The sequence below is a fragment of the Lissotriton vulgaris genome, chromosome 5, assembly GCF_964263255.1.
Source record: "Lissotriton vulgaris chromosome 5, aLisVul1.2, whole genome shotgun sequence".
Lineage (NCBI taxonomy): Eukaryota > Metazoa > Chordata > Amphibia > Caudata > Salamandridae > Lissotriton > Lissotriton vulgaris.
The window spans coordinates 1968193491-1968220918 of NC_141693.1; the positions used below are offsets into that span (position 1 = coordinate 1968193491).

At 44.5% G+C, this 27428-nt stretch overlaps 1 protein-coding gene across 1 annotated transcript; it reads left to right on the forward strand.

Moving 5' to 3' along the window:
• LOC147717905 (E3 ubiquitin-protein ligase TRIM58-like) lies at positions 1-27428 on the forward strand. The gene is made up of 2 exons (XM_086919894.1): positions 1-274; positions 26917-27428. The coding sequence occupies exons 1-2, from the start codon at positions 1-3 to the stop codon at positions 27426-27428; spliced, it is 786 nt and encodes a 261-aa protein (XP_086776020.1).

Genomic DNA, 27428 nt, shown 5'->3' on the forward strand with positions numbered 1-27428 from the left:
ATGGCGTCCTCCTGCATATCCCTGATCCCAAATTTCAGGCTCAAGAGTCGTCCAATTCAGGAGGAACTGGACAAGCAGTGGCGTCAGGTCACCGGCTCTTTAAACGATCTGGTCCTGGTGACTGCTCGAATGAAGTCAGCTCTCCGCTGGTGGGCACAACCTTCAAACATCGCTGCCCGTACTTCTTTCCTGACCATCGCTCCAGAGCTCGACCTTACCACGGATTCCTCCCTGGAAAGTTTGGGAGCACATCTTCAGGGGCTATCCGTCAACGGCAAGTAGACCCAGTCTCAACGTTCCTGGCACATCAACAGACTGGAACTAATGGCCATTTTTCTGGCGCTAAAGTACTTCTGCTTCAGAGAGAATCAGTGCTCATTCAAACCGACAATACCACCAGTATGCACTATCTCAACAAACAGGGCGGCACAAATCACCGCTCCTCTCTCAGCTGGCACAGAGCATCTGGGATTGGGCACTCCGTCACCAAATTACCCTTACTGCGGTTCACCTCCCAGGCATCTCCAATATCCTGGCAGATTCCCTCAGCAGGTCCGCGTCCTGGACCCACGAGTGAGAGTTGCATCAGCCGATTCTAGACTTCATATTTCGGCTGTGGGGTCACCCAAACCTGTATCTTTTCGCAAGCACTGTGAACCAGAAATGCCAGTCTTATGCAAGCTGGCTTCCCTACCGTGGGTAGGAATGCCCTTTTGATGGACTGGTGCAATGTATTTGCCTACGCTTTTCCGCCGATCCCGCTGGTTTCTCGAGTGCTGTGGAAAATGCGGAGACAACCGTGCCACATTCTCCTGATCACTCCCAGATGGCCTCGACAAGCGTGGTTCTCTGAACTGCTGCTCCTCTCACAGTGCGAACCCAACCTCCTTCGTCCTCGGGCGGGTCTCCTCACAATGGACAAGGGTCATATTTGCCATCCGGGCCCCCCTTCTCTCTCAAATTATCGGCCTGGAACCTGAGCACTTAGAATTTGCCCACCTGAATATTTCGCCGGCATGTAGAGATGTTCTTGCCAATGTGAGAGCTCCGTCCACAGTAAAGACTTACAAGCTAAAGTGGAAAAGGTTCTGTCACTGGTGTGCGTCTGCCAACATCCACCCCGTTCACTCCTGCTCAACTTCTGCCGTACTTTCTGCAGTTGGCACAATCGGGATTTTCCCACTCCTCTTTGAAAGTATTCCTAGCAGCAATATCTTGTTTTCGGCAGGACCGGTCTTCCACTCTCTACTCTTCTAGAGTAATTCCGCAGTTTTTCAAGGGGCTACTCAGGATATATCTGCCCATCCAGCACGGTCGCTCCCCCCATGCTCCCTGATCCCAGCTCCTGTTGACGATCTGGCCGGCTGGTGGTACCGCTTCGAGACTACAGAGCTGTAACTACTTATTTATGTAATTTTGCCTCGCGTTGTGTTTATTTATTTAAATCTGCCTTGCGCTGCATTTATTTATTTATTTCAGCCTCGCGCTGTGTCTGTGTAATTAATTCAGCCTCGCGCTGTGTCTGTGTAATTAATTCAGCCTCGCGCTGTGTCTGTGTAATTAATTCTGCCTTTAGCCCCCGGTGCCCTGTGACCCTCCATCTTGTTGTGTGACCCCCGGGCCCGCCCCTCCTCCCTGCTACCGCCTCCCAGCTGCTGACCCTCCCACCCACGAACAGAGTGCTCCCTACCTGCATTAAATTAAATAATTCTGCCTCGCGCTGCATTAATTTAATTATTTCAGCCTCGCGCTGTGTTTGCTTATTGAATTCTGCCTTTAGCCCCCGGTGCCCTGTGACCCTCCATCTTGTTGTGTGACCCCCTGGCCCGCCCCTCCTCCCTGCTACCGCCTCCCAGCTGCTGACCCTCCCACCCACAAACAGAGTGCTCCCTACCTCCTCTGACGCGCTGTGATCACCTGGACCTCATCCAGCACGGTCGCTCCCCCCATGCTCCCTGATCCCAGCTCCTGTTGATGATCTGGCCGGCTGGTGGTACCGCTTCGAGACTACAGAGCTGTAACTACTTATTTATGTAATTTTGCCTCGCGTTGTGTTTATTTATTTAAATCTGCCTTGCGCTGCATTTATTTATTTATTTCAGCCTCGCGCTGTGTCTGTGTAATTAATTCAGCCTCGCGCTGTGTCTGTGTAATTAATTCAGCCTCGCGCTGTGTCTGTGTAATTAATTCTGCCTTTAGCCCCCGGTGCCCTGTGACCCTCCATCTTGTTGTGTGATCCCCGGGCCCGCCCCTCCTCCCTGCTACCGCCTCCCAGCTGCTGACCCTCCCACCCACGAACAGAGTGCTCCCTACCTGCATTAAATTAAATAATTCTGCCTCGCGCTGCATTAATTTAATTATTTCAGCCTCGCGCTGTGTTTGCTTATTGAATTCTGCCTTTAGCCCCCGGTGCCCTGTGACCCTCCATCTTGTTGTGTGACCCCCTGGCCCGCCCCTCCTCCCTGCTACCGCCTCCCAGCTGCTGACCCTCCCACCCACAAACAGAGTGCTCCCTACCTCCTCTGACGCGCTGTGATCACCTGGACCTCATCCAGCACGGTCGCTCCCCCCATGCTCCCTGATCCCAGCTCCTGTTGACGATCTGGCCGGCTGGTGGTACCGCTTCGAGACTACAGAGCTGTAACTACTTATTTATGTAATTTTGCCTCGCGTTGTGTTTATTTATTTAAATCTGCCTTGCGCTGCATTTATTTATTTATTTCAGCCTCGCGCTGTGTCTGTGTAATTAATTCAGCCTCGTGCTGTGTCTGTGTAATTAATTCAGCCTCGCGCTGTGTCTGTGTAATTAATTCTGCCTTTAGCCCCCGGTGCCCTGTGACCCTCCATCTTGTTGTGTGACCCCCGGGCCCGCCCCTCCTCCCTGCTACCGCCTCCCAGCTGCTGACCCTCCCACCCACGAACAGAGTGCTCCCTACCTGCATTAAATTAAATAATTCTGCCTCGCGCTGCATTAATTTAATTATTTCAGCCTCGCGCTGTGTTTGCTTATTGAATTCTGCCTTTAGCCCCCGGTGCCCTGTGACCCTCCATCTTGTTGTGTGACCCCCTGGCCCGCCCCTCCTCCCTGCTACCGCCTCCCAGCTGCTGACCCTCCCACGCTCCGCCCCCTCCACCATCCATTTATGGCCAATGCCCCCACGCGCAGCGTCCACGCGCTACGTACACGCCAAAGGTGCGCCAAAGGTAAGCCCGTCTACGCCCGTCCGCGCCTGGACCGCGCCCAGCGCCACACCCCTTACCCCTCGCGCTGCCCAGCCATCCCGCATTTCCTACGATGCCGCCGCCCTCCTAGCCCTTAACCCCGGCCGCGCCCCCACCTGCGTCCAAGCCGCTCCTGGACGCACCCATGGACCGTTCTCCTGCTTCTCCTGCAGATTCAGCGGCACCGACAACATCACCGCTTCGACCACAACACAGATCCCCGACCCCAACCACCTAGAATGCATCCTTCTCAACACCCGCTCGGTCCACAGGCACGCCATTGACCTTTGGAACCTACTAGACACCACCTCTCCAGACGTCGCCTTCCTAACGGAAACATGGATGAACGCTTCCTCCGCCCCTGACATCGCCATCGCTATCCCTGATGACTATAAGATCACATGCAAGGACCGCACCGACCATACAGGAGGTGGAATCGCTATCGTCCATAAGAAATCAATCCGCATCTCAACCAGCTCTGACGCCAACCTCGCTAACTCCGAACACCTTCACTTCCAGATCCACATCGACCCCAAGACAACACTCAGAGGCACCCTCCTCTACAGACCACCAGGACCCCGCGCAAAATTCAGTGAAGACATCACGGACTTCATCACTCCACACGCGCTCCCCTCCAAAGATTACATCCTTCTGGGAGACCTCAACTTCCACCTTGAAAAGATCAACGACCGCAACACCGCCACCCTCTTGGACAACCTCGCCAACCTCGGACTTAAACAACTGGTCACCTCCCCTACCCACATCGCAGGTCACACTCTCGACCCTATCTTCACCTCCAGCAACATGTCTCCTTCAGCCACACTACGGATCCCCTCTGGACTGACCACAGCTGCGTTCACTTCACCTACAACAAGCCGAAACCCATCACCCACCTCCAACCAACTCTACAAAGAAACTGGAACAAAATCACCACGGAGCAGATCTCCTCTTCGCTCCTTCAAACCTCCCCAGCCCTCTCTTCTAACACCAACGAAGCCGCCTCCAACCTCACCCTTTGGTTATCCAAAACCGCCGACACCTTAGCACCACTGAAAAAACGTCAAAACAAACCTGGCAACAAGAAGGCCTCATGGTTCAACGACGACCTCAAGAAATCCAAGAAACTGTGCCGCTCCCTTGAAAAGGCCTGGAAAAAAGACCCATCCTCCAGCAACAAGGACGCCTTCAAAAACGCCACCCGCACTCACCACCAACTGATCCGAAAAGCCAAGAAAACAGCATTCAAGGATCGACTTGACAACAACGCCCACAACAGCAAGGAACTTTTCAACATCGTCAAGGAATTTTCCAATCCCTCGGCCAACTCCAACGACATCACCCCCTCTCAAGCCCTCTGCGACTCCCTAGCCTCATTCTTCCACAACAAGATTGCAGACATCCACAACAGCTTTGACAACCAAGCCGGAAGCCAACCCACCCTACCATCAGCTGACCATCTTCCCCCCGTTAACACCCTTAACGCCTGGAACCTAATCTCCACTGAGGACACCATCCGCCTGATGAATTCCATCCACTCTGGATCCCCCACAGACCCATGCCCTCACCACATCTTCAACAAAGCAGACTCCGTCATAGCTCCGCACCTCCGAGACGTCATCAACTGCTCCTTCAACTCCGCTACCTTCCCGGAAGACTGGAAACACGCTGAACTCACCGCCCTTCTGAAAAAACCAACAGCAGACCCCACCGAACTCAAAAACTACCGCCCCATCTCGCTTCTTCCATTCCCGGCCAAAGTCATCGAGAAAGCTGTCAACAACCAGCTCGCCGCCTTCCTCGAAGCCAACAAATCACTCGACCCCTCACAATCTGGCTTCCGAGCCAAACACAGCACTGAGACCGCCCTCATCGCAGCAACAGACGACATTTGAACTCTACTGGACAATGGAGACACAGTCGCCCTCATCCTCCTCGACCTCTCTGCAGCCTTCGACACTGTCTGCCACAAAACCCTTTTACAACGCCTCAGAAACATCGGAATCCAAGAAAAGGCACTGGAATGGATCACGTCGTTCCTCACCGGAAGAACACAGAGGGTCCGCCTCCCACCATTCAAATCCGAGGCCTCTGAAATCATCTGCGGCGTACCACAAGGATCCTCACTCAGTCCCACCCTCTTCAACGTATACATGAGCCCCCTCGCGGCCATCGCCCGCCAACACAACCTCAACATCATCTCTTACGCGGATGACACTCAACTGATCCTATCACTCACCAAGAACCCCAGCACCGCCAAAACTAACCTACACGAAGGAATGAAAGAAGTCGCCGAATGGATGAAACAAAGCCGTCTGAAACTGAACTCAGACAAGACAGAAGTCCTCATCTTAGGTAAATCCCCCTCTGCATGGGACGACTCCTGGTGGCCGGAAGCCCTCGGAAATGCACCCATCCCGACAGACCACGCACGGAACCTTGGCGTCATCCTGGATTCTTCACTCTCAATGAACAGACAAGTCAGCGCCGTATCCTCCTCCTGTTTTAACATTCTTCGCATGCTCAGAAAAACATTTCGCTGGATCCCCGCCGAAACAAGGAAAACAGTCACCCACGCTCTAGTCACGAGCCGACTGGACTACGGAAACACCCTCTACGCAGGTACCACCGCTAAACTCCAGAAGAAACTACAACGAATCCAAAACGCCTCAGCCAGGCTCATATTAGACATCCCACGCAACGAACACATCTCTGGTCACCTTAAAGACCTCCACTGGCTACCCGTCAATAAGAGAATCACTTTCCGACTGCTAACCCACGCACACAAATCACTCTACGACATCGGACCAGAATGCCTCAACTCTCGACTGTCCTTCTACACCCCCTCCGCCAACTTCGCTCTTCCAGCCAAGCCTACGCCACTGTACCTCGCATCAACAAGACCACCATGGGAGGCAGATCCTTCTCATACCTGGCTGCCAAAACATGGAACTCACTCCCCGCTTACCTTCGCCTCACCCAGAATCACCTAGCATTCAGAAAGCAGCTTAAAACGTGGATATTTGACAAATAATCCTCCTCCCCTTCCTAAGCGCCTTGAAACCCTCTGGGTATGTAGTGCGCTATATAAATGTTTTGACTTGACTTGACTTGACTTGACTTGACTCCTACCTGGCATCTCAATATTGTTTTGGCGCAACTGATGAAGACGCCTTTTGAGCCCATCCACAAAGCGGAATTGACATTTTTGACCTGGAATGTTGCCCTCATTCTCGCCCTGACCTCCTCACGTCGCGGAGTGGTATCCACGCCTTTACCATTCAGCCTCCTTTCCTTCAATTCAAATCAGACGGTGTTGTACTTCGCACCAACACGGCATTCATGCCTAAGGTGCCAACTGATTTTCACATCAATGAACCAGTCTTCTTAAAGACTATCTTTGCTAATCCCCAATCTCTGGCAGGAGCGACGCTTGCATTCATTGGACGTAAAAAGAGGCCTTAAATTCTACATCGACAGAACAGCACCCTTTCGTAGGTCTGATCAACTGTTCGGTGCTTATGGACGCATGCACAAGGGGCGTTCTGTTACCAAGCCAACTATTGCACGTTGGATTTCCTCAGCAATCTCATTTTGTCATCAGAAGGCAGGCAAGCTTATTCAATCTACAGTGAGAGCTCATTCCACCAGGGCAATGTCATCCTCCACTGCCCTGTTTGCTGGTGTGCGGATTCACCAAATATGTTGTGTAGCTACGTGGTCCAGCAGGCACACCTTCACGAAGCACTACTGCCTACAGACGATCAATGAAGCTGATACAGCAGTGAGCCAAGCGGTGCTTCGCAATCTTTTAAAATAAGGTGAGCCTCTTTCTTCCCTCCACCTGTATGGGTTGTTATCTGTCTGGCAGTGTTATGTTATATCATTGCATTTTATGCCACTGCACTGCTGTTTTCCTGCGGCTAGCTATTACTGCTCACTATTCTATTCAAGCATGTGAATCTATGAAAGACACCCCAATACTGGAGAAGAACAATTGTTACTTACCTGTAAACTGTGGTTCTCCAGTATTGGTGTCTTTCATAGATTCATATGCGACCCACCCACCTCCCCTCAGAGGCTCTTTCTCTTTCTCTTCTCCTCCGAGACTCTTTTGTCACTCTTGTGGTACGAAAATCTGAGGGTCTGAGCCTCTGGGGAGAAGGTTCTAGAGGGTGCTTGCGCCTGATTGGCTGTAGTTTGGACTATCATAATGACATGGATATGCTATTAAAGTGTCTTTTTCTTTTAATGTAGTTCTATATGTTAATGCTAACCTTGGTACTTATGAGTATTTATGGTTTTAGGATGTATGTAATTATGTTTTTATATACATATTTCTTTTGTTTTATTGCTATTTTATTTAGGGTGGAGCTCCCACTTCTACGACGGAGAATATTCAAGCATGTTAATCTATCAAAGACACCAATACTGGAGAACCTCCGTTTACAGGTAAGTAACAATTGTTCTTAGTGAACGTGGCTCCTAAATGCCCTTCACGAAGACTTTCTAAAATTTGTTTTCTGAGACTCTCCGTAGGTGCTATATTATCCAGCTGTAAAATCAACCCATCTTCCAAAGACAACTCAACAGCCACTTTGTAAAATTGTTGGATACTTGACTGCAATTCTTTTTCATTTAGCCTGCCCTCCGTTGCATGCATAAGGACCTCTGCAACAACACATCGTCTTTGGTGGCTGTTTTACATTTAGATTCTGAAAATGAACACATGGGCAGCAACAAAAAAACTTCAACAAACCTTTCAGACATGTGCTCCTTTTGACACAGGTTACTAGAACTACTAGGGAAGCATCAAAAATGGTTAGCCGTGATATTCTTTCCACCTGGTATATGAACCCTTTCAACCTGGACTGTAGAACTCTCACAGTAAACTTTGCTATTCTGAGTGTGTTATTTGTTAGAATTGTTACCACTCAGAATGGCCACTAATGGCTTGTGGTCAGTTTGCAGGAGAAGCCACTTTTCCCCCAGATAGCTATGCAATTTTTATATGGCCTACCAGCACGTTAACCATTCCTTTTCAATGATAGAGTAATGTAATTCCGTATCTTGGAGGCAAAACCAATGGTGAGCTGTCTTTCCCATATTTTTGTATCTGCACAGCACCCAAACCAAACTTGCTGGCATCAACCATCAACATACATTCAAGGGTAGGATCATATGATTTGAATGCTTGAACACAAGACAACTGAGTTTTCACCCATTCAAATGCCTTCTTACAATCATCACTCCACTCAAATTCAACATTTTTCTGTAACTCGTTGGATATAGGCCTCTCCTTAGCAGTTTGAATGAAACTTGAATAGAATTCCCTCAAACCTGAAAATTATTTTACTGCCTTGTCAGTCGGAGGAGGTGCATCCAGAATGGCATTTACCAAAGCAGGTTTAAGTTTGATACCAGAGCTTGAAATTACATGGACAAAGTATTTCACTATATTTTTCAGAATACACAATTGTGTCATTTTGAGAACAACACACTGTTGTTGAAAAATGGCTAGTACTTTGTTTACAACTTCATCATGCATTGGTCGATCCTGAGCATAAATTAAGGCATCATCTTGAAAAATAGCAGCATTTATTAACCACTGGCACAGCCAACGTCAGGCCAAATAGAATGTAACAGTACAGAAATGTGCTTGAGGGCTTGGAGATCCACACACACCCTAAGTTCTCTATTTTTATTTTAGGCAACAACTAAGGAAGTAAGTCAAAGCAATGATTTTACAGGTTTATTGATGCCCCTTTCAGCCAGAATATGTAATTCTTTTTGTAAGTCATCCTTCACACTGAATGGTACCCCTCTCAGCTTGTGTTTTAGGGGAATGGCACCATCCTTTACCTTTATTTTGTGCTTGAACCCTTTGATTTTCATAAGCTCACTTGAAAAAAAAACCTTGGGATGAAGACTGAGAATCTCTCACAGTAGTGGAGTTTCTGATCACCAATACTTGTCCTTTCACCCAAGGTCTCCGAATTATGACGAACATCCCCCTGGTGAAACAACCCAAGGATGTTTAACCCTTTTGTAGCTACATGTATATTTCCATGCATATGCCTCCTTTTAAAAGATAATCCATCTTCAAAACATACTAACAGTTCTATTCTCCTTCCTTCGCATGATTCAGGAGAACAGTCAGGGGGTAATAAAATTTTGTTAGTCCATGTAACCTGAAACTCTTTATGAATAATCAAAGTGATCCTTGCGCCAGAATCAACAAGCAATCTTAACTGTTTATCCCCAACTTGTATATCCACAAATGGGTCTACACATTTGCATGGATCACCACGTCTCACATCATTGTCAGCACAGTTAACACCATATCTTGCATTTCATTTTCCAGCTCATGAGAATCATTACCCCTTTCATCAGTTACAACTGTAACTTTGAAGTTTTCAAATTTTGGAGCTTGACATACTTTGGCAAAATGTCCAGTTTTTTTTTACACAGTCTACCCAATACATTCCTGGCAGGACATGGTCTCCCATTATTGCTGTGAGACGAATTTCCACATCTTAAATAAATGTCTGCTTGAAAAATAAGCTGTATTGATTTGAAACATAAGACTGGGGAAATGTCTTCCCCTTCCCACTCTCTTGTTTGTCTTGTATAGGCGCAACCTGTTCACTATCTTTGTTCTATATTCCTTTGCTGATTCGAACTAAGCATGGGCAGAAAATCCGTTCCGCTCGCGGATTTTGCGGATTTTCGGTAAATTCGCAATCCGCGGGATTTGCGAATTTCCCGCAAAAATCCACGAGCGGAACGGATTGGGTCAAAAGTTCAAGCTGACTTTTGTAACTCTTTTAGAATGGCGCCGGCAAGCTGCCAGAGCCATTCTAAAATAGTTAAAAAAGTCAGCTTCAACAGGAAGCTCTAATAGATAAAGTAAAGAAGGTCCTGCTCAAATTCAGTTACACAATCATTAATCCCCCCAAACTTGGGGTGATCAATGATTGTGTAACTTAATTTGACCTTCAACTCGAGCACCTGCTTTACTTTATCTATTAGTGCTTCCTGTTGAAGCTATTTGTAGGTATTTTAGAATGGCGCTGGCAGCTTGCCGGTGCCATTCTAAGTGGGGCTGAGGGCAGAAGGGCACAAAAGTGAGACAGAGGGCAGAAGGGGACAAAAAATGAGTGGGGCCGAGGGCAGAAGGGCACAGAAACGAGTGGTACAGAGGACAGATGGGCATAAAAAACGAGAGTGTGGTAGTGATTAACCAGGCAAAAAAAAAAACGCGAACACGCAAAGCGCCCCGCGAACACGCAAAGCGCCCCGCGAACACGCAAAAATAATAAAATCTGCATGGATTCGCTAATTTTGTGGATTGCGAAATCGCAAATCCGCAAATTCGCGGATTGCGAATTCGCAAAATTCGCCCATGCTTAATTCGAACGATGTTTCAATACTTTTGCCAATCCGAATTCTGTCTACTAAAATTGGATTTCACAAGGTTAGTAATTTTGGACGTATCAGAATAGAGACTAATGAACTGGCCACAATTTCGCAGAAATTCTCAAATTGGCATTCAACAACCAGTTTACATAAGGCTGAAATATACGAGTCAACATCTCCTTTGGGTTTCTGTACCCTTTTAAACAAGGTATTTCTGAAGACCACCAAACTAGGCAGTACATCAAACCTGTTGGCTATCCTTTTCACTGTTTCATGAAAATTATCCAGTTCCTCACCTTACACAATTTCAAAGTCTGGCAGATGTTTAAAAATAGGCCTGCCTTATTTATTTATTTTAGCTGTTTTATAACGCGCTCCGTTACTACCAGAGTGTCCTGGCGCGGTAGGAAAAAAACAGGCATGTGGTCAAATAAAAGAGATTGAGAGTTAAACTAATAAGCAGACCTAAAAAGATGGGTTTTCAGGGCCTTCTTGAAAGGGACAAAATTCTGGATAGATCTCAAAGAAAGTGGTAAAGTATTCCAGGCGGAAGCGGCAAGAACGCCGATAGACCGACCACCAAGTCGTACCCGCTGAAAGCGCTGAACCTCCAGCAGACTCAGATCAGCCGATCGAAGAGCGCGATTGGGGACATAACGTCTAAATCTTTTCTTCAGATACGAAGGCCCCAGCTCATTAACTGCCTTAAATGCCAATGTCAATATTTTAAAAGTGATTCGTTGAGAGACAGGTAGCCAGTGTAGTTGTTTCAGGTGGATTCTAGCACTTTCCCTGCTAGGCACATTACAAAGTAGTCTCGCTGTAGCGTTTTGAATGACCTGCAAACGGGAAACCAAAAAAGCTGGAGTCCCACTGAAGAGAGAATTGGCATAGTCAAGCCGTGAGAGTATAAGAGCTCTCGCGACCAATGGAGTAAAGTAATACGTTTTTTTTTCGTTCAGGTCTAAACCTTAACACCAATATGGCTCATAAATAGATTTCTCATTCATCGAACTATTGTCTCCAAGGTAATGGCTAACCTTAAGGAGCAAAAATGTTTTGTTTTTGTGCAAACACAAATGTTAGCAATATTTTCGAGAAACACTACCACATTTAAGTGTATGCAGAATACCGATCCCAATAGACACTAGCTATGTATATTACAATTGTTGTTATGCGCTAGAAAACTGGTGTACACATCACCATGTGCCCATCTCTCAGGAAGTAAAATATAAAATGCATTAACAATATACAACTCCAACACAACGGTGAAAACAATTGTTTAAATTATGGAAAACTAGTTTTCACAACCTTGCGCTAGTGCCTGGAAATCAACTGTCAGTGGCTTCCTGTTGTAGCAGTGTAAATGTATGTAAAAAACAGCTAAGCACCAATACAGCTGCGGTGAGTATAGGTTCCTTGTGCCCGAATACTGGTGCACGAAAAAAAGTGTCATGTGATAATGGCTGTAGAAGTCTCCATTCATAGGGATAGACACGTGTGGAGTCACCTGGTTAACAGGCAACGGTGGCCCCTGAACTCTGTGTGCAGAACGGAAGGTACGCTATCGAAACTCCTCACAGACAAATTAGCCAAAAGGACACCAAAGTGTGCACTCACCTTATGAATAAGTCTCACCTACATGCTGAAGGACATAATGTACAACTGATGCCTGGGACGCCTCTCTGCTGGGGCAGCTTTGCGCTTAATAAACTGTATAACATAACATAATGCACTTCTCGCTGCGGCTGGCTGACTCTGCAAAATAGCTGGAACTGCTGCTCGCTAGCGAGTGTATCTGGAGGAATTTATATATTCAAAACATATGCCTGACCATACACACTATTTGCCAGAAATGTTTACTACAAAATACGAGGCCACTGAGCTGCACCTGTTCCAGAGTGCATTATGAAAGTGCTAACTGCTGCTGAAGATCCAGTTATGAAGGGAATGATGCAGCTACACACTGAATTATTCTCCTCTCCTGATACCTGCACCTTCTCAAATTTGAGCAAAAGAAATGTGGGGTGAATGTATTTAAAATGTTGGGCACAAATATGGGTAGTCACAGCTTCCTTGCCTGAGAATTACATCAAGTATTCCAGAAAGGACATCCCTAATCTCTTCTTTAACAGTTGAGTAGTGATTGGAGGCCAGCTGTCGCAGCTGTGCACCGTGTGGAGTGAGCAGAGAGGGTGCTCCATGACGAATAATTTAACACCCACCTCACACTGCTTCCCCCGGCTTGATCAAAACGTCTTAATGCCTACGGCTGTTCACTGTGCTTTCAGACAGGAAAAAGTATGCCGCCCTGTACAATATAGCACCCACTTTACGCTGATTTAAATCTTCAAAAACAAAAGGAGAAATGTGGGAAAAGGTTTGGTCAGGCCACCTTTTCTTGCAGATTTCGACTTCAGTCACGGTGAGTGGATGACGATGACGATTTCAGCATTATCTCTGTGGTATTCCTGCCTTTGTTTTATTTGCTTGTGGCCTGGTATTTGGGATTTGTACGAGGAAGGGTCTTTGTGCTCCTCAGACCCGAGATCATCAGTATAGCTCACGAGGGACACTTGGGGATTTCAGCCACTTCCAAGAAGTTGAGGCAGATTTACTGGTGGCCGGGTATGGACTTTCAGGTAATCAGTGTGGTAGAGTCTTGTTCTCCATGTGTAGTCCCCGACAAACATTGGAATATCCTCAAGAAAACTTTACATCCTGCTCCTTTTCCTGATAGACCTTGGGAAAAAAATTGCATTGGATTTTGCTGTGCCTTTTACCTTGCTACCTGTTGAAATGAGGTATTTGTTAGGAGGCATTGACTTCTTCTGGAAATGTATTTATTATTCCTTTGTTGAAATGGCAAACACCTCCTCTGTGATTCGTTTTCTTAAAAATATCTTTAAATTGGAGGGTCCTCCAGGGTCCATTGTCACTGATAATGGTTTGCATTTTGTTTCCAGGCGGATGGAGCCCTTTTTGAAGAAATTTGCTGTCAAAGATTTACAGTGGTCTCCACCCTAGTGTTTTCCAAAATTGACTACGGGAATGCCCTCTTCCTTAATACTCAGAAACTCGTTCTATCTAAGTTGCAGTCCATACAGAATGCGGCTGCAAGAATTCTTCTTGACATCCCCCGCCGTCAGCCAACCACCTCAGCCATTCGTCACCTGCATTGGCTAAGAGTAGAGGGCCGTATTAAATTCAAGGCCCTCTGCATCGCCTACAAGGCAGTGCATGGCGTTGGTCCAAAGTTTCTGATTGAAGCGTTCCAGTTGTATAGCCCCAAGAGACAGCTGAGATCCGCCAACACCTGCCTGCTTCCGGTACCTCGCACAAGAACGGCAACCTGGGGAGACAGGCGCTTTTTGGTTGCCACATCCAAACTTTGGAACCTTCTGCCACTCACCATAAAAACTGCCCCAAATCTGATGAGCTTTCGTAGGCTCTTAAAGACATGGTTGTTCAACCAGTAAGCCTGCTGCTCGGTCTCTCTATCCGCCACATGCGCCGAGACACCTTCGGGTATTTGTTTGCGCAATAAAAATCTCGAAAATAAATAAAATAAATAAATAAATAAATAAAGTTGCTCTTTACAGTTCAACTACCAATGGACTTGTTGAAAGGGCTAATAGATTTCTCGAAGAAGGCATCCAAACTGCTCTGGCGGCTAACATCTATGTGGCAGATTTCCTGCAAGAAAAGGTCTGGGCTTATATTACTTCTCCCCATTCCACTGCTGGAGTTACTCCTTTCAAGGCTCCCAGAGGGAGGGAACCAGAGTTTACTGACTTCTAAGATCCTTCCTGTGGTTAGTAGGTTTATCCGTAACAGCCCACACAACTTCTTCATTTACAAATCAACCCACAGACGGTTGTGAATGTACTGCATAATTAGAAAATACTTCTGAAATCACTATAGACCTCTCAATACCCTTAGCCACATCCAAAGTAAAGTGGGATTACAACAAGTAAGTAAACGCTCTTGGATATTTTTAGAGAAACAATAGACTACAAAATGGTCTCATATGTAAGTGTTAACATTGGGTCCAAATTCACATTTTGCTGCAAGTACTCTAAGAGTGGCCACAAAGTGTTCAACACACTCATTAGCTGATTGTTTGAACTTGGCAAAGTTAAATCTCTCAAGCAATACAATAGATTCACCAGAAAACTGTTTTCTCATCCTTTCCTTGGCTTCCAGATAAGGGTTCCAAGGAATACCCTCTGCATCTGATGCCGGAACAGGGGGAATGTTGTCAAATACCCTCTATGCGGCTCTGCCTAGATGATTAGATAATAAAGCCAATTTCCTGGTGGGAGCATATTTGTCAGCATCTATGGCAGCCAAATAATTTCCCAAAATTCAGAGCCATTCTTCCATTTAATTTCCGATCTGCCAGGCTTTGAGAGCAAAGGTGGAGGTTGGATCACTCCTTGTGCAGAAGCCATTTAAAAGAAACAGAAAAAAGTAGGTATGAACCAGTTCTAGGCAGCAGATTCTCCAGAGAATGAGGTAAGTACAAGTTCAAAGCAGCAGTTGCTCCAAAATGTACTTCAGAATAAAGGTACAGTCTCACAAGATGTACTTCAGAATAAAGATATAGTCTCACATGGTAGAATGAAAACAAGCCAAATAAAACTGAAAATGTAACTTGCCCAAAAGCTCAGTGGTAATGATCCAGCCGTTCACCAACAACAGATACTCCACTTCCATATACTCACCTGGGCCCATAAAACTCACAAGTGGTTAAAACCGCTGGTGTTGGTTTAAGTTTCATCGAACTTTCACAAAACTGTTTAGAATTAGTTTATTTAAATACCTCTGTTCATTTCTTTAACTAATCCTTCACAGATCAACAAGTTCTTTCCTATGGTCGATGGACCATTAGTTGAACTAGTTGATGGTGATAATTAACATAAGCCTAACTTTTCTATACTTTAAGTAAATTACCACAGACTCATGAAGTTTTCATATCTTTATCTAAAATTTTGATGTATGTGAACAGTCTCAGTACAGTGCAATCACCATCATTCATAGGAGTGAAAACTCAATTAATAAGCGCAATGCATTTATCTCTGACTCTTGCAATCAACTGATGTCGGAAAGGTAGAAGACAGAGAGAAAAGATCAGAACATTTGCAAATCACAGAAAATTATATTTACCAAGGATGGTGTGGAAGACCAACCCCTTGGCCAAAGGGGACAAAGACTTCAGGACAGGATAGATACCCTCTCTGAGATACCGTCGGTTGTGCCGCACCCCTCTCTCACACTTCCTTACTCCTCGAGATTCTTCTGCGATCTTCAAATCTAACCCAATTCAATTTGGTTAGAAATTTCAGCTTTAGGCTCTGTGATCAGTTCTTCATCAGCATCTCTCCCAGCATTCAGCACCCTCCGATCTCAGCATTCTCTGTCTCCGTTCCGATTACCTAACTAAAACTATCTTAATTATATCGATCTTTGGAAATTTGGGTGACGTTGCGGTGCGCCACGATTATAGGACGTTTGGATTTGGGTGGGAAATACCCACTAACACGTGTACCAAAAGATTGTTTTGGCACACGTTGCACAATTTTGTTTTTGCTCGCTACTATAATGGATCTTCATCTTGGAACTGGAAGAAAACCACCTGTGATATTTGCTATGGACCAATTCTGATATATTGGCACATGAAATAGTTGAGAAACATCGGTCATATGAGATTTTTGGTTATTTAACACCGGACGGTCACCTCCATTTTGCATTCAGACTATAAGGATAATACGATTTCCCTGAAGAAGTCCTAGTATATTAGGACGAAACACGTTGGCTGAAGGCTATCTTTTTTTTATTGAAAATAAAGGAATTTACAATTTATCTGTTGGGAAAATCAACTTCTCTCGCGTTGAACTGACTTAATTGGAATAATAAATTCTTTAAGATTTCTTGTATATATGTCAAGAAAGGTGGTGCTGTTCTGATTTATTGTTATCTTAATTATACTTTTTGTTCTTAATGTTCCATCCACTAAAGTTTAAATATCGTAAAAATACCAAATATGATTGGTCAGGCAAGGGGGAAGCTCTATCACACCATACTTACATGCCATTAAAATCAGTTCAACTATTGTTCGCAAACCCATCCCCTTAATTTTTATTCATAAATTTGATTCTCATACGCTTTCACATTTCACTTTGAAACAATATAATAACATTTTGAACAAGACTAGGACCAGGCGAAAAACTTGATCTTCCACCCGTGGCGACTCCTTACATAATAGTGCTGGCAAATGTCCTGCGAAAGCCTCATTTAGAATCAGAGGGGTGGGAAACACTTAGAAACAAGGTTAGGACTTAAAACAGGCCTAGATGATTGTCTATTTAGAGAATTTAAAATGGCTAGAAGGGTCCAGTGGGTGGGAACTGGTGCACGGTCTTTCCCTGGAGACTGCAGCGTACTCACTTTTAGATCACCCAGGCTAGTTAAAAAAAATGATTTACGATCAGGGAAATAAGCATGTTGTTAAGGGGGAGATAAATATAGTCCCACTGGGCTTTTTTTACCACCCTCCGAACTACACACAACACACTTTAAATTCCGATCCCACAAAGAGACATGATCCATATCAGGTGTTCCACACAGTAAATAGATTCAACACGCTTTCAGGATTGGAAGACCAAGACTGACTGGCTAAGAGGAAACCAGATGGTATGGTCTCACAGGAACAAGAGACAGAACAATGCCAAGATGTTACGGTAAAACCCACAACCGCATATCTTCCTGAACCAAGCAGTAGTACTACCTCTTAAGGGCTTACAGAAGTGGAATACCTAGACAAAGCGACCCTAAGCCTACTTTTCTGGAACGTTGCAGGTTTGAGTGCCAAACTAAACAACGACATTTGGATTAATTTTATTAATAAGTTTAACATTTTATGCCTACAGGAGACTTGGGCAACATTGGCCACGCATATATTGAGCTATAAAAGTTTCTACTCTATGGCGCTCCCTTCGCCTTCCGGAAGAGCAAAGGGTGGTTTGGCCATTTTTGTTTCCAATATCATCAAATTGGAGAAAATTGTCCAAACCAAAACAGAGGAAAACTATCAAATTATTACCCTGAGAGTGGACAAAAGCAATCTTATTGTGCTGGTAAATTTATATAACAACCTTAGACAGGATGCAATCATTAGCGTGATTGGTGAGATCCACACTTGCCTGCATGATCTAAAAAGACAAGGAAGGCTCTGGTTATAGTCTGGGGGGGGGGGATTTTAACCAACACATCTGTGGGCATAGCTCTGGTTCAACATGTGGCCTTGAAGACGAGAATCAAATCCCACTAACCCATTTTCTCCATACCCCGACGGGGAATAGTTTAAATGAGAAAATATTTGACCTTGAGCTGGGAATGGCAAATGAGGTAGTGAATCCCCCAATTGCTTTTACAACTACTTTTAATGGGAGAGGATTATCTAGTATCATCGACTATATTCTAATTTCCCCTGCCTTCTCTTCTCGAATATGTAATTTCGCAACTCACGATATCGCATTAAGTGACCATTATCCCAATAGCGTTACGCTATTTCTGCCAAGTAAGGCGGAGAAAGGGAATTCTTTAAATATCTTGGGGCAGGCAACAATGTCCCTTGAGAGAGTAAATGGCTTCGCACTGAAATGGGGAAAAATAGATCCAGCACTAACCACAACAAAGATAGTGAAGAATTCTTTTAGCGCTATCGAAAAATGTCTGGATCATACTAGCGAGCAACAGGTGGTCCTGAAAAACTTTCGGTTAATTACCCAATCAGTAAAATAAGCCCTCAGTGCTAATGTAAGAATCAAAACTGAAAAAATAAAAGGATGGTTTAATGCAAATTGCACCAAAGCATACTCTAAATTAAAAATAGCCCTCCATAGACAAAACAGGGATAAAAACGAAATTACAAACCACAGAAGAGAATATAATAACGCATTAAAACTAAGGAAAAAGGAACTGAAAGATGAGTTATGGGCACAACTCCATAAAAGCTGTGCCACAAAGGATAATACTGCCTTTTGGGCTACAGTTAAATCTCCCTTCCTAGAGGACAACATTAATATTCCTAGGATAGATGTAGCAATAGATGAACATTCATGGGTTAATAATTTTGTGCCGATTTTCGGTTTATCCCATGAAGATCCTCCCTGTTGAATAAAAATGGGGGAAGTGCTGTGCAAACTGATTTATCCTCTTTCCCAATTTACCTTGATATCACTCAAGTAGAGCTAGCGCTACTTGCAAGTAAGAGCATCAAAGCTCCAGGCCCTGATGGGGTCCCTGTAGAGTTTTACAAACAAAACCTGGAACTGTGGACACCCATCCTAACTCGTGTCTTGGAAGCGTCCTGCATGGTGGGATTGCTTAACACATGGTCCGATAGCATCTTGGTCCCAATTTTTAAACAGGGAGACAGGCAATCTCCCTCCTGTTATCGCCCAATATCGTTGTTGGATTCGTTAGGTAAAGTGGCGGGCCGCATCATCTTGGAGCGACTCCAACTTTGGGCTATTGAGAGCAAGGTTCTATCGGACCTTCAAATTGGATTTCATGAGGGTTTAGTTACTAAAGAACAGGTACTAAACTTAACACTCCTGGCAGGCAAATACGTATCGGCCAAGGGTGGGTCATTGTACTTGGCGTATGTCGACCTATCAGCAGCGTTCGACTGCGTAAGTCACAGCACGTTATGGTATGTTCTGCAGGAAATGGGGGTAGAATCATCCATAATAAATTTTATAACAGCTATATTCTGGAGCAAATGCCCGAGTGAGGTATGGAACGGGCGGACAACTAACGGCGCCGTTCGCTGTACGGTGGGGAGTAAGGCAGGGCTGTGTCCTGGCACCCTTTCTCTTTACACTCTACACCAATGGCCTCGAACGAGCCATGGTGAAAGGGTGCCGGGTCCTACCACAAATTAAGAACCGCCCTATACCTGACCTGCTTTACGCGGACGACACGGTGATACTAGCCCGTACCCCATTAGAATTGCAGCGTGTCTTAGCTAGATACCATTCATACATGGCTGACCCAGACTTAAAAATCAATATTAAAAAACCCACGTCATGACGTTAGGCAGTAACTTACATAGGTCCAAGGCAATCTTTACAGATAACATCAAGCTGGAAAGTGCAAATACCTACCCCTATTTGGGGATTGTGATAGACAACAAGAATTCTTGGAAACAAGCTATTGATACTAGGAAATTGCTGTTTACTAGGACTACCGCAGCACTAATTACTTTTTCGTGCAGACTAGGGACGCGGCCCCCCAACTGAACTAATACACATATATAAGGCAAAATGTATAGCCACTGTAATCTATTGGGTGGGATTTTGAGGTTATGGGAAGGTTGACTCTATTCAAAACGTGGAAAATTATTTTCTTAGATATCTTCTTGCAGTGCCACAGGGCACTGCAACTTATTCCTGCCATATGGAGCTAGGTCTGCCATTCCTGACTGATTTGGTGAGAATCCAGCCTCTCTTGTTGTGGCACCGAAAATGGACATCCACCAAAACAACATTCTGTCAAGATCTTATTCTGGATTGTCTTTTATTGGAAAATGCGCACAAGATAGGCTGGATTGCTTACATTAAGAACTTTTTGTACGATCTCGGAATGTCAAACTACTTCCATACACCCCTAGCAATTGCTGGGATGTCTAGAAAATCATTAAAAATAATCTGTATGACACATTTAGAGCAGCTCCGATTGACCAACGAGGTGACAAAAAAAAGCGTACAAGGTTCGTTTATGGTTCAAACAACCTTGTTCATTCAACCATACCTTACCTTCAATTTAACTATCTACAAAAGGTTACTTTTAACACGGTTTGGGATGAACACTTTTCATCGCTTTGTCACCTTTCCCCGAACCAACGATTGGGCGAGAATTTTATCCCCCTGCCCCAGTGATGATTTATCCATCCAAACCACCATTCACGTCGTTTTGTTTTGCAAATTTTATGTAGTTCAAAGAAAGAACTGGCTAATCCCTATTCTAAAGACAATGGGTCTTCGAAGATGTCACCCAGCATTTCTTCGCTTGCAATTCCTAGGGGAAGAATTTATAGCATACCAGGTAGCCAGATTTTTTAAATCAACGCTTAGGTGTAGGGCAAGGTTAGACCATAGTATGAATTTGTTATGTTGAGAATGTATCCGGAATCGTGTCATCCATAATATTCTGTTTTTCCTTGTTCTATCTAATGGCCCCGATAATCTGATATCTTTTTTAACTTATGAAAATATTGCTTTTTTTTACCCATTGCCGTAATGCTTATGTACATAGAACTTTTGAAACTTTTTATCACATAATCATTGTATTTTTTTATGATATGAACTTTTATGGTTTTTCCGACTTTACGTAAACTGAATAAAGTAATTGAATTTGAATTTGAATAAGAGTCTTCTTCGTTGAACTCTTCACCATCCGTTCCCAATCTGTAACACTCAATCTTGGCTCCCTTTCAAATGCATAGTAATGGCCTTCATGGCTTTAATCAGTGGGCATGCGCGGACTTCGCGTCACATTCAATCCGGTTATGTAAGAGAGGCCCAAATACGCACTAGTGACAAAGTCAGAAAGACAAATGTTAATTTCACAAAGAAAGTGGTCGCACTGTATACAACACACCTCTACTCTGTTCCCCTTTACTTATTAATACTTTTACTGCATTATTAAAAATAGATTGTTCTTGATTCAAGTAAGCAGATGCCATGCACGCGAGTCTTCAATACTCCGTTTTAGTGTCTTCTGCTCATGCGCAGGAATTTCCCTCCAAGCATTAATACGAAGTACTAGGTAGATGCAGTTGACACATGCGCACAACAGTTCCCCGTTTAAAGCGGTATTAGTCCGTCTTCATTGTTATCCACATTAGTACACACATACGTAAGCTTCACTAACCCGCCTATTCATGTGGTGCGTATTAGTTATTCACGAAACTTTTGTTAATAGCTTCGTTAGTGAATTAACGAGTGGATTGCATCTGAGCAAGTCTCTTCTCCACGAGACCTTGCTCCATCAGTAACGTCGTCACTGCTTTTTGGGGAGAGAGAAATAATTTGCTCCGGGCAAACTAGGATGTTAAATCAAGAAATAGGGCAGGTTGTCAGGAGACGCAGTAAAATAAAACAGCTGACCTGAGAAAAATAGCCACCCGCCGACGTGACGACCTGACGTAGCATCCGATCAGCGAGACACTACCAAATCCGCTCTGGAGGAACTCCATCACAGGACGACGTCCCACTGTGACGAGAAGACCAGGAAGTCAGGCAACTCAAGGGTGCAGCAGAGATGGATTCCAGACGCAAGCCGCATGGAATTCTCGTGCGGGGCTCGCAACAGTCCTCTTACTCCCCACCAGGCCCTAACTGGTCAAGGGTAGTTGACCCGAGAAACTCAAGGTGGACTCCTTGGAGGACAGCGATGCGTAGGAGGCAAAGCGTGACATCACTGGAATCGGTGATCCGATCAGCGGTGAAGCAGGGAAGTGAAGGTGGCACAGCAGTCGGTGGGTCAGGAAAATTCACCCCACTCCTGGTACCAAATGTTGAGGGGTGAACGACTTCCAGACGCAGGTAAGTTGGTTGTGAAGAGGAACTGTATTTCTGTAAATACAAGGACCCCTGACAGTGAGCTCCCTCTCAGTCCAAGTCCAGCAAGCAACTGCATAACCGAGAGATCGAACCGTGAGAGGGCTCGCAGCCGGAGTCACAAAGGCAATACAGAATGCAAAGCATTTCAAATGGATACAGACCACGACCAAATACAACAAAGACAGGAATACCACAATCTGGTGGGTTCTTTTTCTGAGGGGTGGTTTCTTTTCTTTTCCTACAACTCATCACCAAAAAAGATGTACTAAAGAGGATGACAAGGCCACTAAAACGACTTGCTGTTCATTTGAGATCATGCGAGAAACAACCCCGATGCTGCAGTCACACTGGCACCTCGCTCAGCGCGCCACCAACTGTCATCATTTGGTTCCCAGTCTATGTAGAACGTTACTTCACATGCCTTGAGACGTCTAATGTCTTGAGGCATGTGAGACAAGAATATTACATATACCTTAGATAAGCTCTTTCACTATGTGCCATCTCATACAGTATATTGAGTAGTACTGTATACCTTACAGTAGGAATGTGCTTATGTACCATCTAAAGTAGTGCACCGACTAGTACAGTAGACCTTCTATAGCTCTGTCACTATGTACCACTCTAACGAGGTATACTGACTAGTATAGTATACCTTGGAGTAGCTCTATCGCCCTTTACCATCTACAGCAGTGTACTGACAGTACTGCACACCTTCTAGTAGCCCTGTCACTCTGCAGTGCAGTGTACGGACTAGTACTGTATACCTTGGGGTAGCTCGGTCACTCTGTACCATCTAAGGCAGTGTACTGATTTGTACAGAATAACCTCTAGTAGCTCTTTCACGCTACACCATCAAATGCAGCGTACTGACTAGTATAGTAAATGTCTAGTAGCTGTGTTACAGTGTCCCATCTAATTCAGTGTACTGACTGGTACAGTACACTTCTAGTAGCTCTGTCACTCTGTACTGATTAGTACAGTAAACCTCGCTTAGCTCTGTCACTCTGTACCATATATTGGAGTTCGCTGACTAGTACGGTATACCTTGGAGTAGCTCTGTCAGTCTGTGCCATCTAATGCACTGCACTGATGAGTAAAGTATACCTTCTAGTACCTCTATTGTTCTGTACATGCTAATGTTGTTACTAACTAGAACAGTATACCTACTTGAAGCTCTGTTACTTTGTGCAATTTATTGCAGTGTACTGACTAGTACAGTATACCTTATCGCTCTACTACTCTGTGCAGCGGTTACTGACAAGTACAGTATAGATTCTAGTTGCTGTGTGACATCTAATACGGTGTACTGAGTAGTCCAGTATACCTCTGAGTACCTCTGTCACTCTGTGCCATCTGTTGCAGTGTACCGACTTGTACTGTATACCATCTAGTAGTTCTCCTTTTCTGAACAATCTAATGCAGGCTACTTGCTAGTATAGTACGTCTATTAGCTGTGTTACAGTGTCCCATCTAATTCAGTGTACTGACTGATACAGTATACCTTCTAGTAGCTCTGTCACTCTGTACCATCTTATACAGTGTGCTGACTAGTACAGTTTTCCTTCCAGTAGCTCTACCACTCTGTAACATTCAATGTAGTCTACTGACTAGTACAGTATGCCTAAGCATAGCTCTGTCACTCTGTACTCTGTCACTCTGAGCGTAATGATTAGTACTGTATACCTTCTAGTAGCTCTGCTAATCTATACCATCTAACGCAGCGTGCTGACTAGTACAGTTCTCAGTCTAGTAGCTCTGTTACTCTGTACCATCTAATGCAGTGTACTGACTTGTACAGTATAACTTTTAGTAGCTCTCTGTTACTCTGTACCTTCTAACGCAGTATACTAACTAGTAAAGTATACCTTCTAATAGCTCTTTTGGTCTGTGCCATCTAAGCAGTGTACTGACTAGTACAGTATACCTTCTAGTAGCTCCATCTCTCTGTACCATCTAATAGATTATATTGACTACTACAGTACACTTATAGGAGCTGTGTCACTCTGTGCCATCTAAAGCAGTGTACTGACTAGTACAGTATACCTTCCAGTAGCTCTGTTACTCTGTGCCATCAATCAAAGTGTACTGACTAGCATGGTATACCTACCAGTAGCTTTGTTATTCTTTTCTAGCTAACGCAGTATGTTGACTAGTACAGTATACTTTCCAATATTTCATTTACTATGTGCCAAATAAAGAAGTGTACTGGCTAGTACCATTTACTTTCTATCAGCTCTGCCACTCTGTACCATCTAATGGAGCCTACTGACTAGTATAGTATGCCTTAGTGTAGCTCTGTCACTCTGTACTATCTAATGCAGTGCAGTGTACTGATTAGTACTGTATACCTTGTAGTAGCTCTATTACGCTATATCATCTAGCGCAGTGTGCTAAGTATTACAGAATACTGTCTAGTAGCTCTGTTACTCTTTACCATCTAACGCAGTGTACTGACTAGTACAGTATACCTTCTAGTAGCTCTCTCACTCTGTACCATGTAGCAGAGTGTACTGACTAATACAGTAGACTTCTAGTAGCTCTGTCACTCTGAGCCATCTAATGCAGGGTACTGACTAGTACACTATAACTTCTAGTAGCTCTGTCACTCTGTATCATCTAATGCAGTGCACTGAGTGCTACAGGATACTTTAGAATAGTTCTGTCACTTTATATTGTGTAATGTAGTGTACTGATTAGTACAGTATACCCAGGAGTATCTCTTTTACTCTGTAACATCTAATACAGTGTACTGACTAGTACAGTAGAACCTTCTTATAGCTCTGTCACTCTGTACCATAAAATACAGTACACTGATTAGAACAGTATTCTTTCTAGTAGCTCTGTTATTCTGGAACATCTAATGCAGTGCACTGACTAGTACAGTATGCCTTCTAGTAGCTCTGTCACTTTGTACTATGTAATGTAGTGTTACTAGTACAGCACACCTTCTTATAGCTCTGCTACTCTGTGTAGAGGTTACCGACTAGTACAGTATAGATTCTAGTTGCTGTGTGACATTGAATACAGTGTACTGAGTAGTACAGTATACATTCTAGAAGCTCTGTTATTCTGTGTCAACAAATGAGGTGTACTGACTAGTACAGTATACCTTCTAGCAGCTATGTCACTCGTTTCCATCTAATGCAGTGTACTGACTTGTACAGTATACCTTGGAGAGAAGCTCTGTCACTCTGTGCCATCTATTGCAGAGTACTGACTTGTAATGTATACCATCTTGTAGATCTCCTTTCCTGCACCATCAAATGCAGTGTACTGACTAGTATAGTACATGTCTAGTAGATGTGTTACAGTGTCCCATCTAATGTAGTGTACTGACTGATACAGTACACCTTCTAGTAGCTCTAGCAGCTGCCACTCTGTACTGTCTATTGTAGTCTACTGACTAGTACAGTATGCCTAAGCATAGCTCTGTCACCCAGTGCCATCTAAAGAGTGTAATGATTAGTACTGTATACCTTCTAGTGACTCTGCTAATCTATACCATCTAACTCTGTGTGCTGACTAGTATAGTTCACCATCGAGTAGCTCTGTTACTCTGTACCATCTAATGGAGTGTATTGACTTGTACAGTATACCTTCTATATGCTCTGTTACTCTGTGACATCTATCAAAGTGTACTGACTAGCACAGTATACCTTCCAGTAGCTTTGCTACTCTCCGCCAGCTAACGCAGTGTACTTACTGTACAGTATATCTTCCAGTAGCTCGTTTACTATGTGCCATATGAAGAAGTGTACTGACTAGTACAGTTTACTTTCTAATAGCTCTGTCACTCTGTACCATCTAATGGAGTCTACTGACTAGTATAGTATGCCTTAGCATAGCTCTGTCACTCTGTGCCATCTAATGCAGTGTACTGATTAGTACTGTAAACCTTGTAGTAGCTCTCTTACTCTATATCATCTAACACAGTGTGCTAAGTATTACAGAATACTGTCTAGTAGCTCTGTTACTCTTTACCATCTAACGCAGTGTACTGACTAGTACAGTATACTTTCTAGTAGCTCTGTCACTCTGTACCATGTAGCAGAGTGTACTGACTAATACAGTAGACTCTAGTAGCTCTGTCACTCTGAGCTATCTAATGCAATGTACTGACTAGTACACTATAACTTCTAGTAGCTCTGTAACTCTGTCTCATCTAATGCAGTGTACTGTCTGGTACAGGATACCTTAGAGTAGTTCTGTCACTTTGTACTATGTAATGTGGTGTACTGACTAGTAGAGTATACCCAGGAGTATCTCTTTTACTCTGTAACATCTAATACAGTGTACTGACTAGTACAGTAGAACCTTCTTATAGCTCTGTCACTCTGTGCCATATAATACAGTACACTTATTAGAACAGTATACTTTCTAGTAGCTCTGTTATTCTGTATCAGCCAATGCAGTGTAGTGACTAGTACTGTATACCTTGGGTGCTGTCCACCACTGTTTGATGTAGTGTAGTATGCGTCATGTGTAGTGCAGTGCAGCATGCATCTTGTACGGTAGTGTGGTGTAGTATGTGTCATGTATGGTAGTGTATTGTAATGTAGTATGCAATCATATGTAAACCAGAAAGTAGTAATTACATCCTTTATTTGTGTAATTAAATCTCTAATTATGAATCTCTTGTCTGCAGCGATGGTGACTCTGGATCCTGACACAACTCATCCACAGCTCATCCTATGTGTGGGGCGGAGACGTGCGCAAGGCACAGAAACATGGCAGTGCGTGCCGGACACCCCCAAGAGATTCACCTACTGGCCCTGTGTGCTGGGGAGTGAGGGGTTCACCTCTGGCAAACATTACTGGGAGGTTCAGCTTGTGCAGGAGGGGATAGAGTGGGATGTGGGCATCGCTGCAGAGTCTGTACGCAGGAAGGAAAATTTCAATTGGTCACCTGAGGGGGGAGTCTGGGCTGTGCAAGGTAGGAAGGGTCAGTACTCTGCTCTCACCTCCAATCCCACCACTCTGTCCCCTAGTGAGAAGCCCCGGAAGCTGGGGGTGTACCTGGACTACGAGGGGAAGCAGCTGTCCCTGTACAATGCTGACTCCATGGAGCTTCTCCACACTTTCCCCAAGGCTCCCTTCAAAGGGAGTCTCTTCCCCATCTTCCTGCTCGCGGGAGGAGCGGATCTGGTGCTGGTGTGA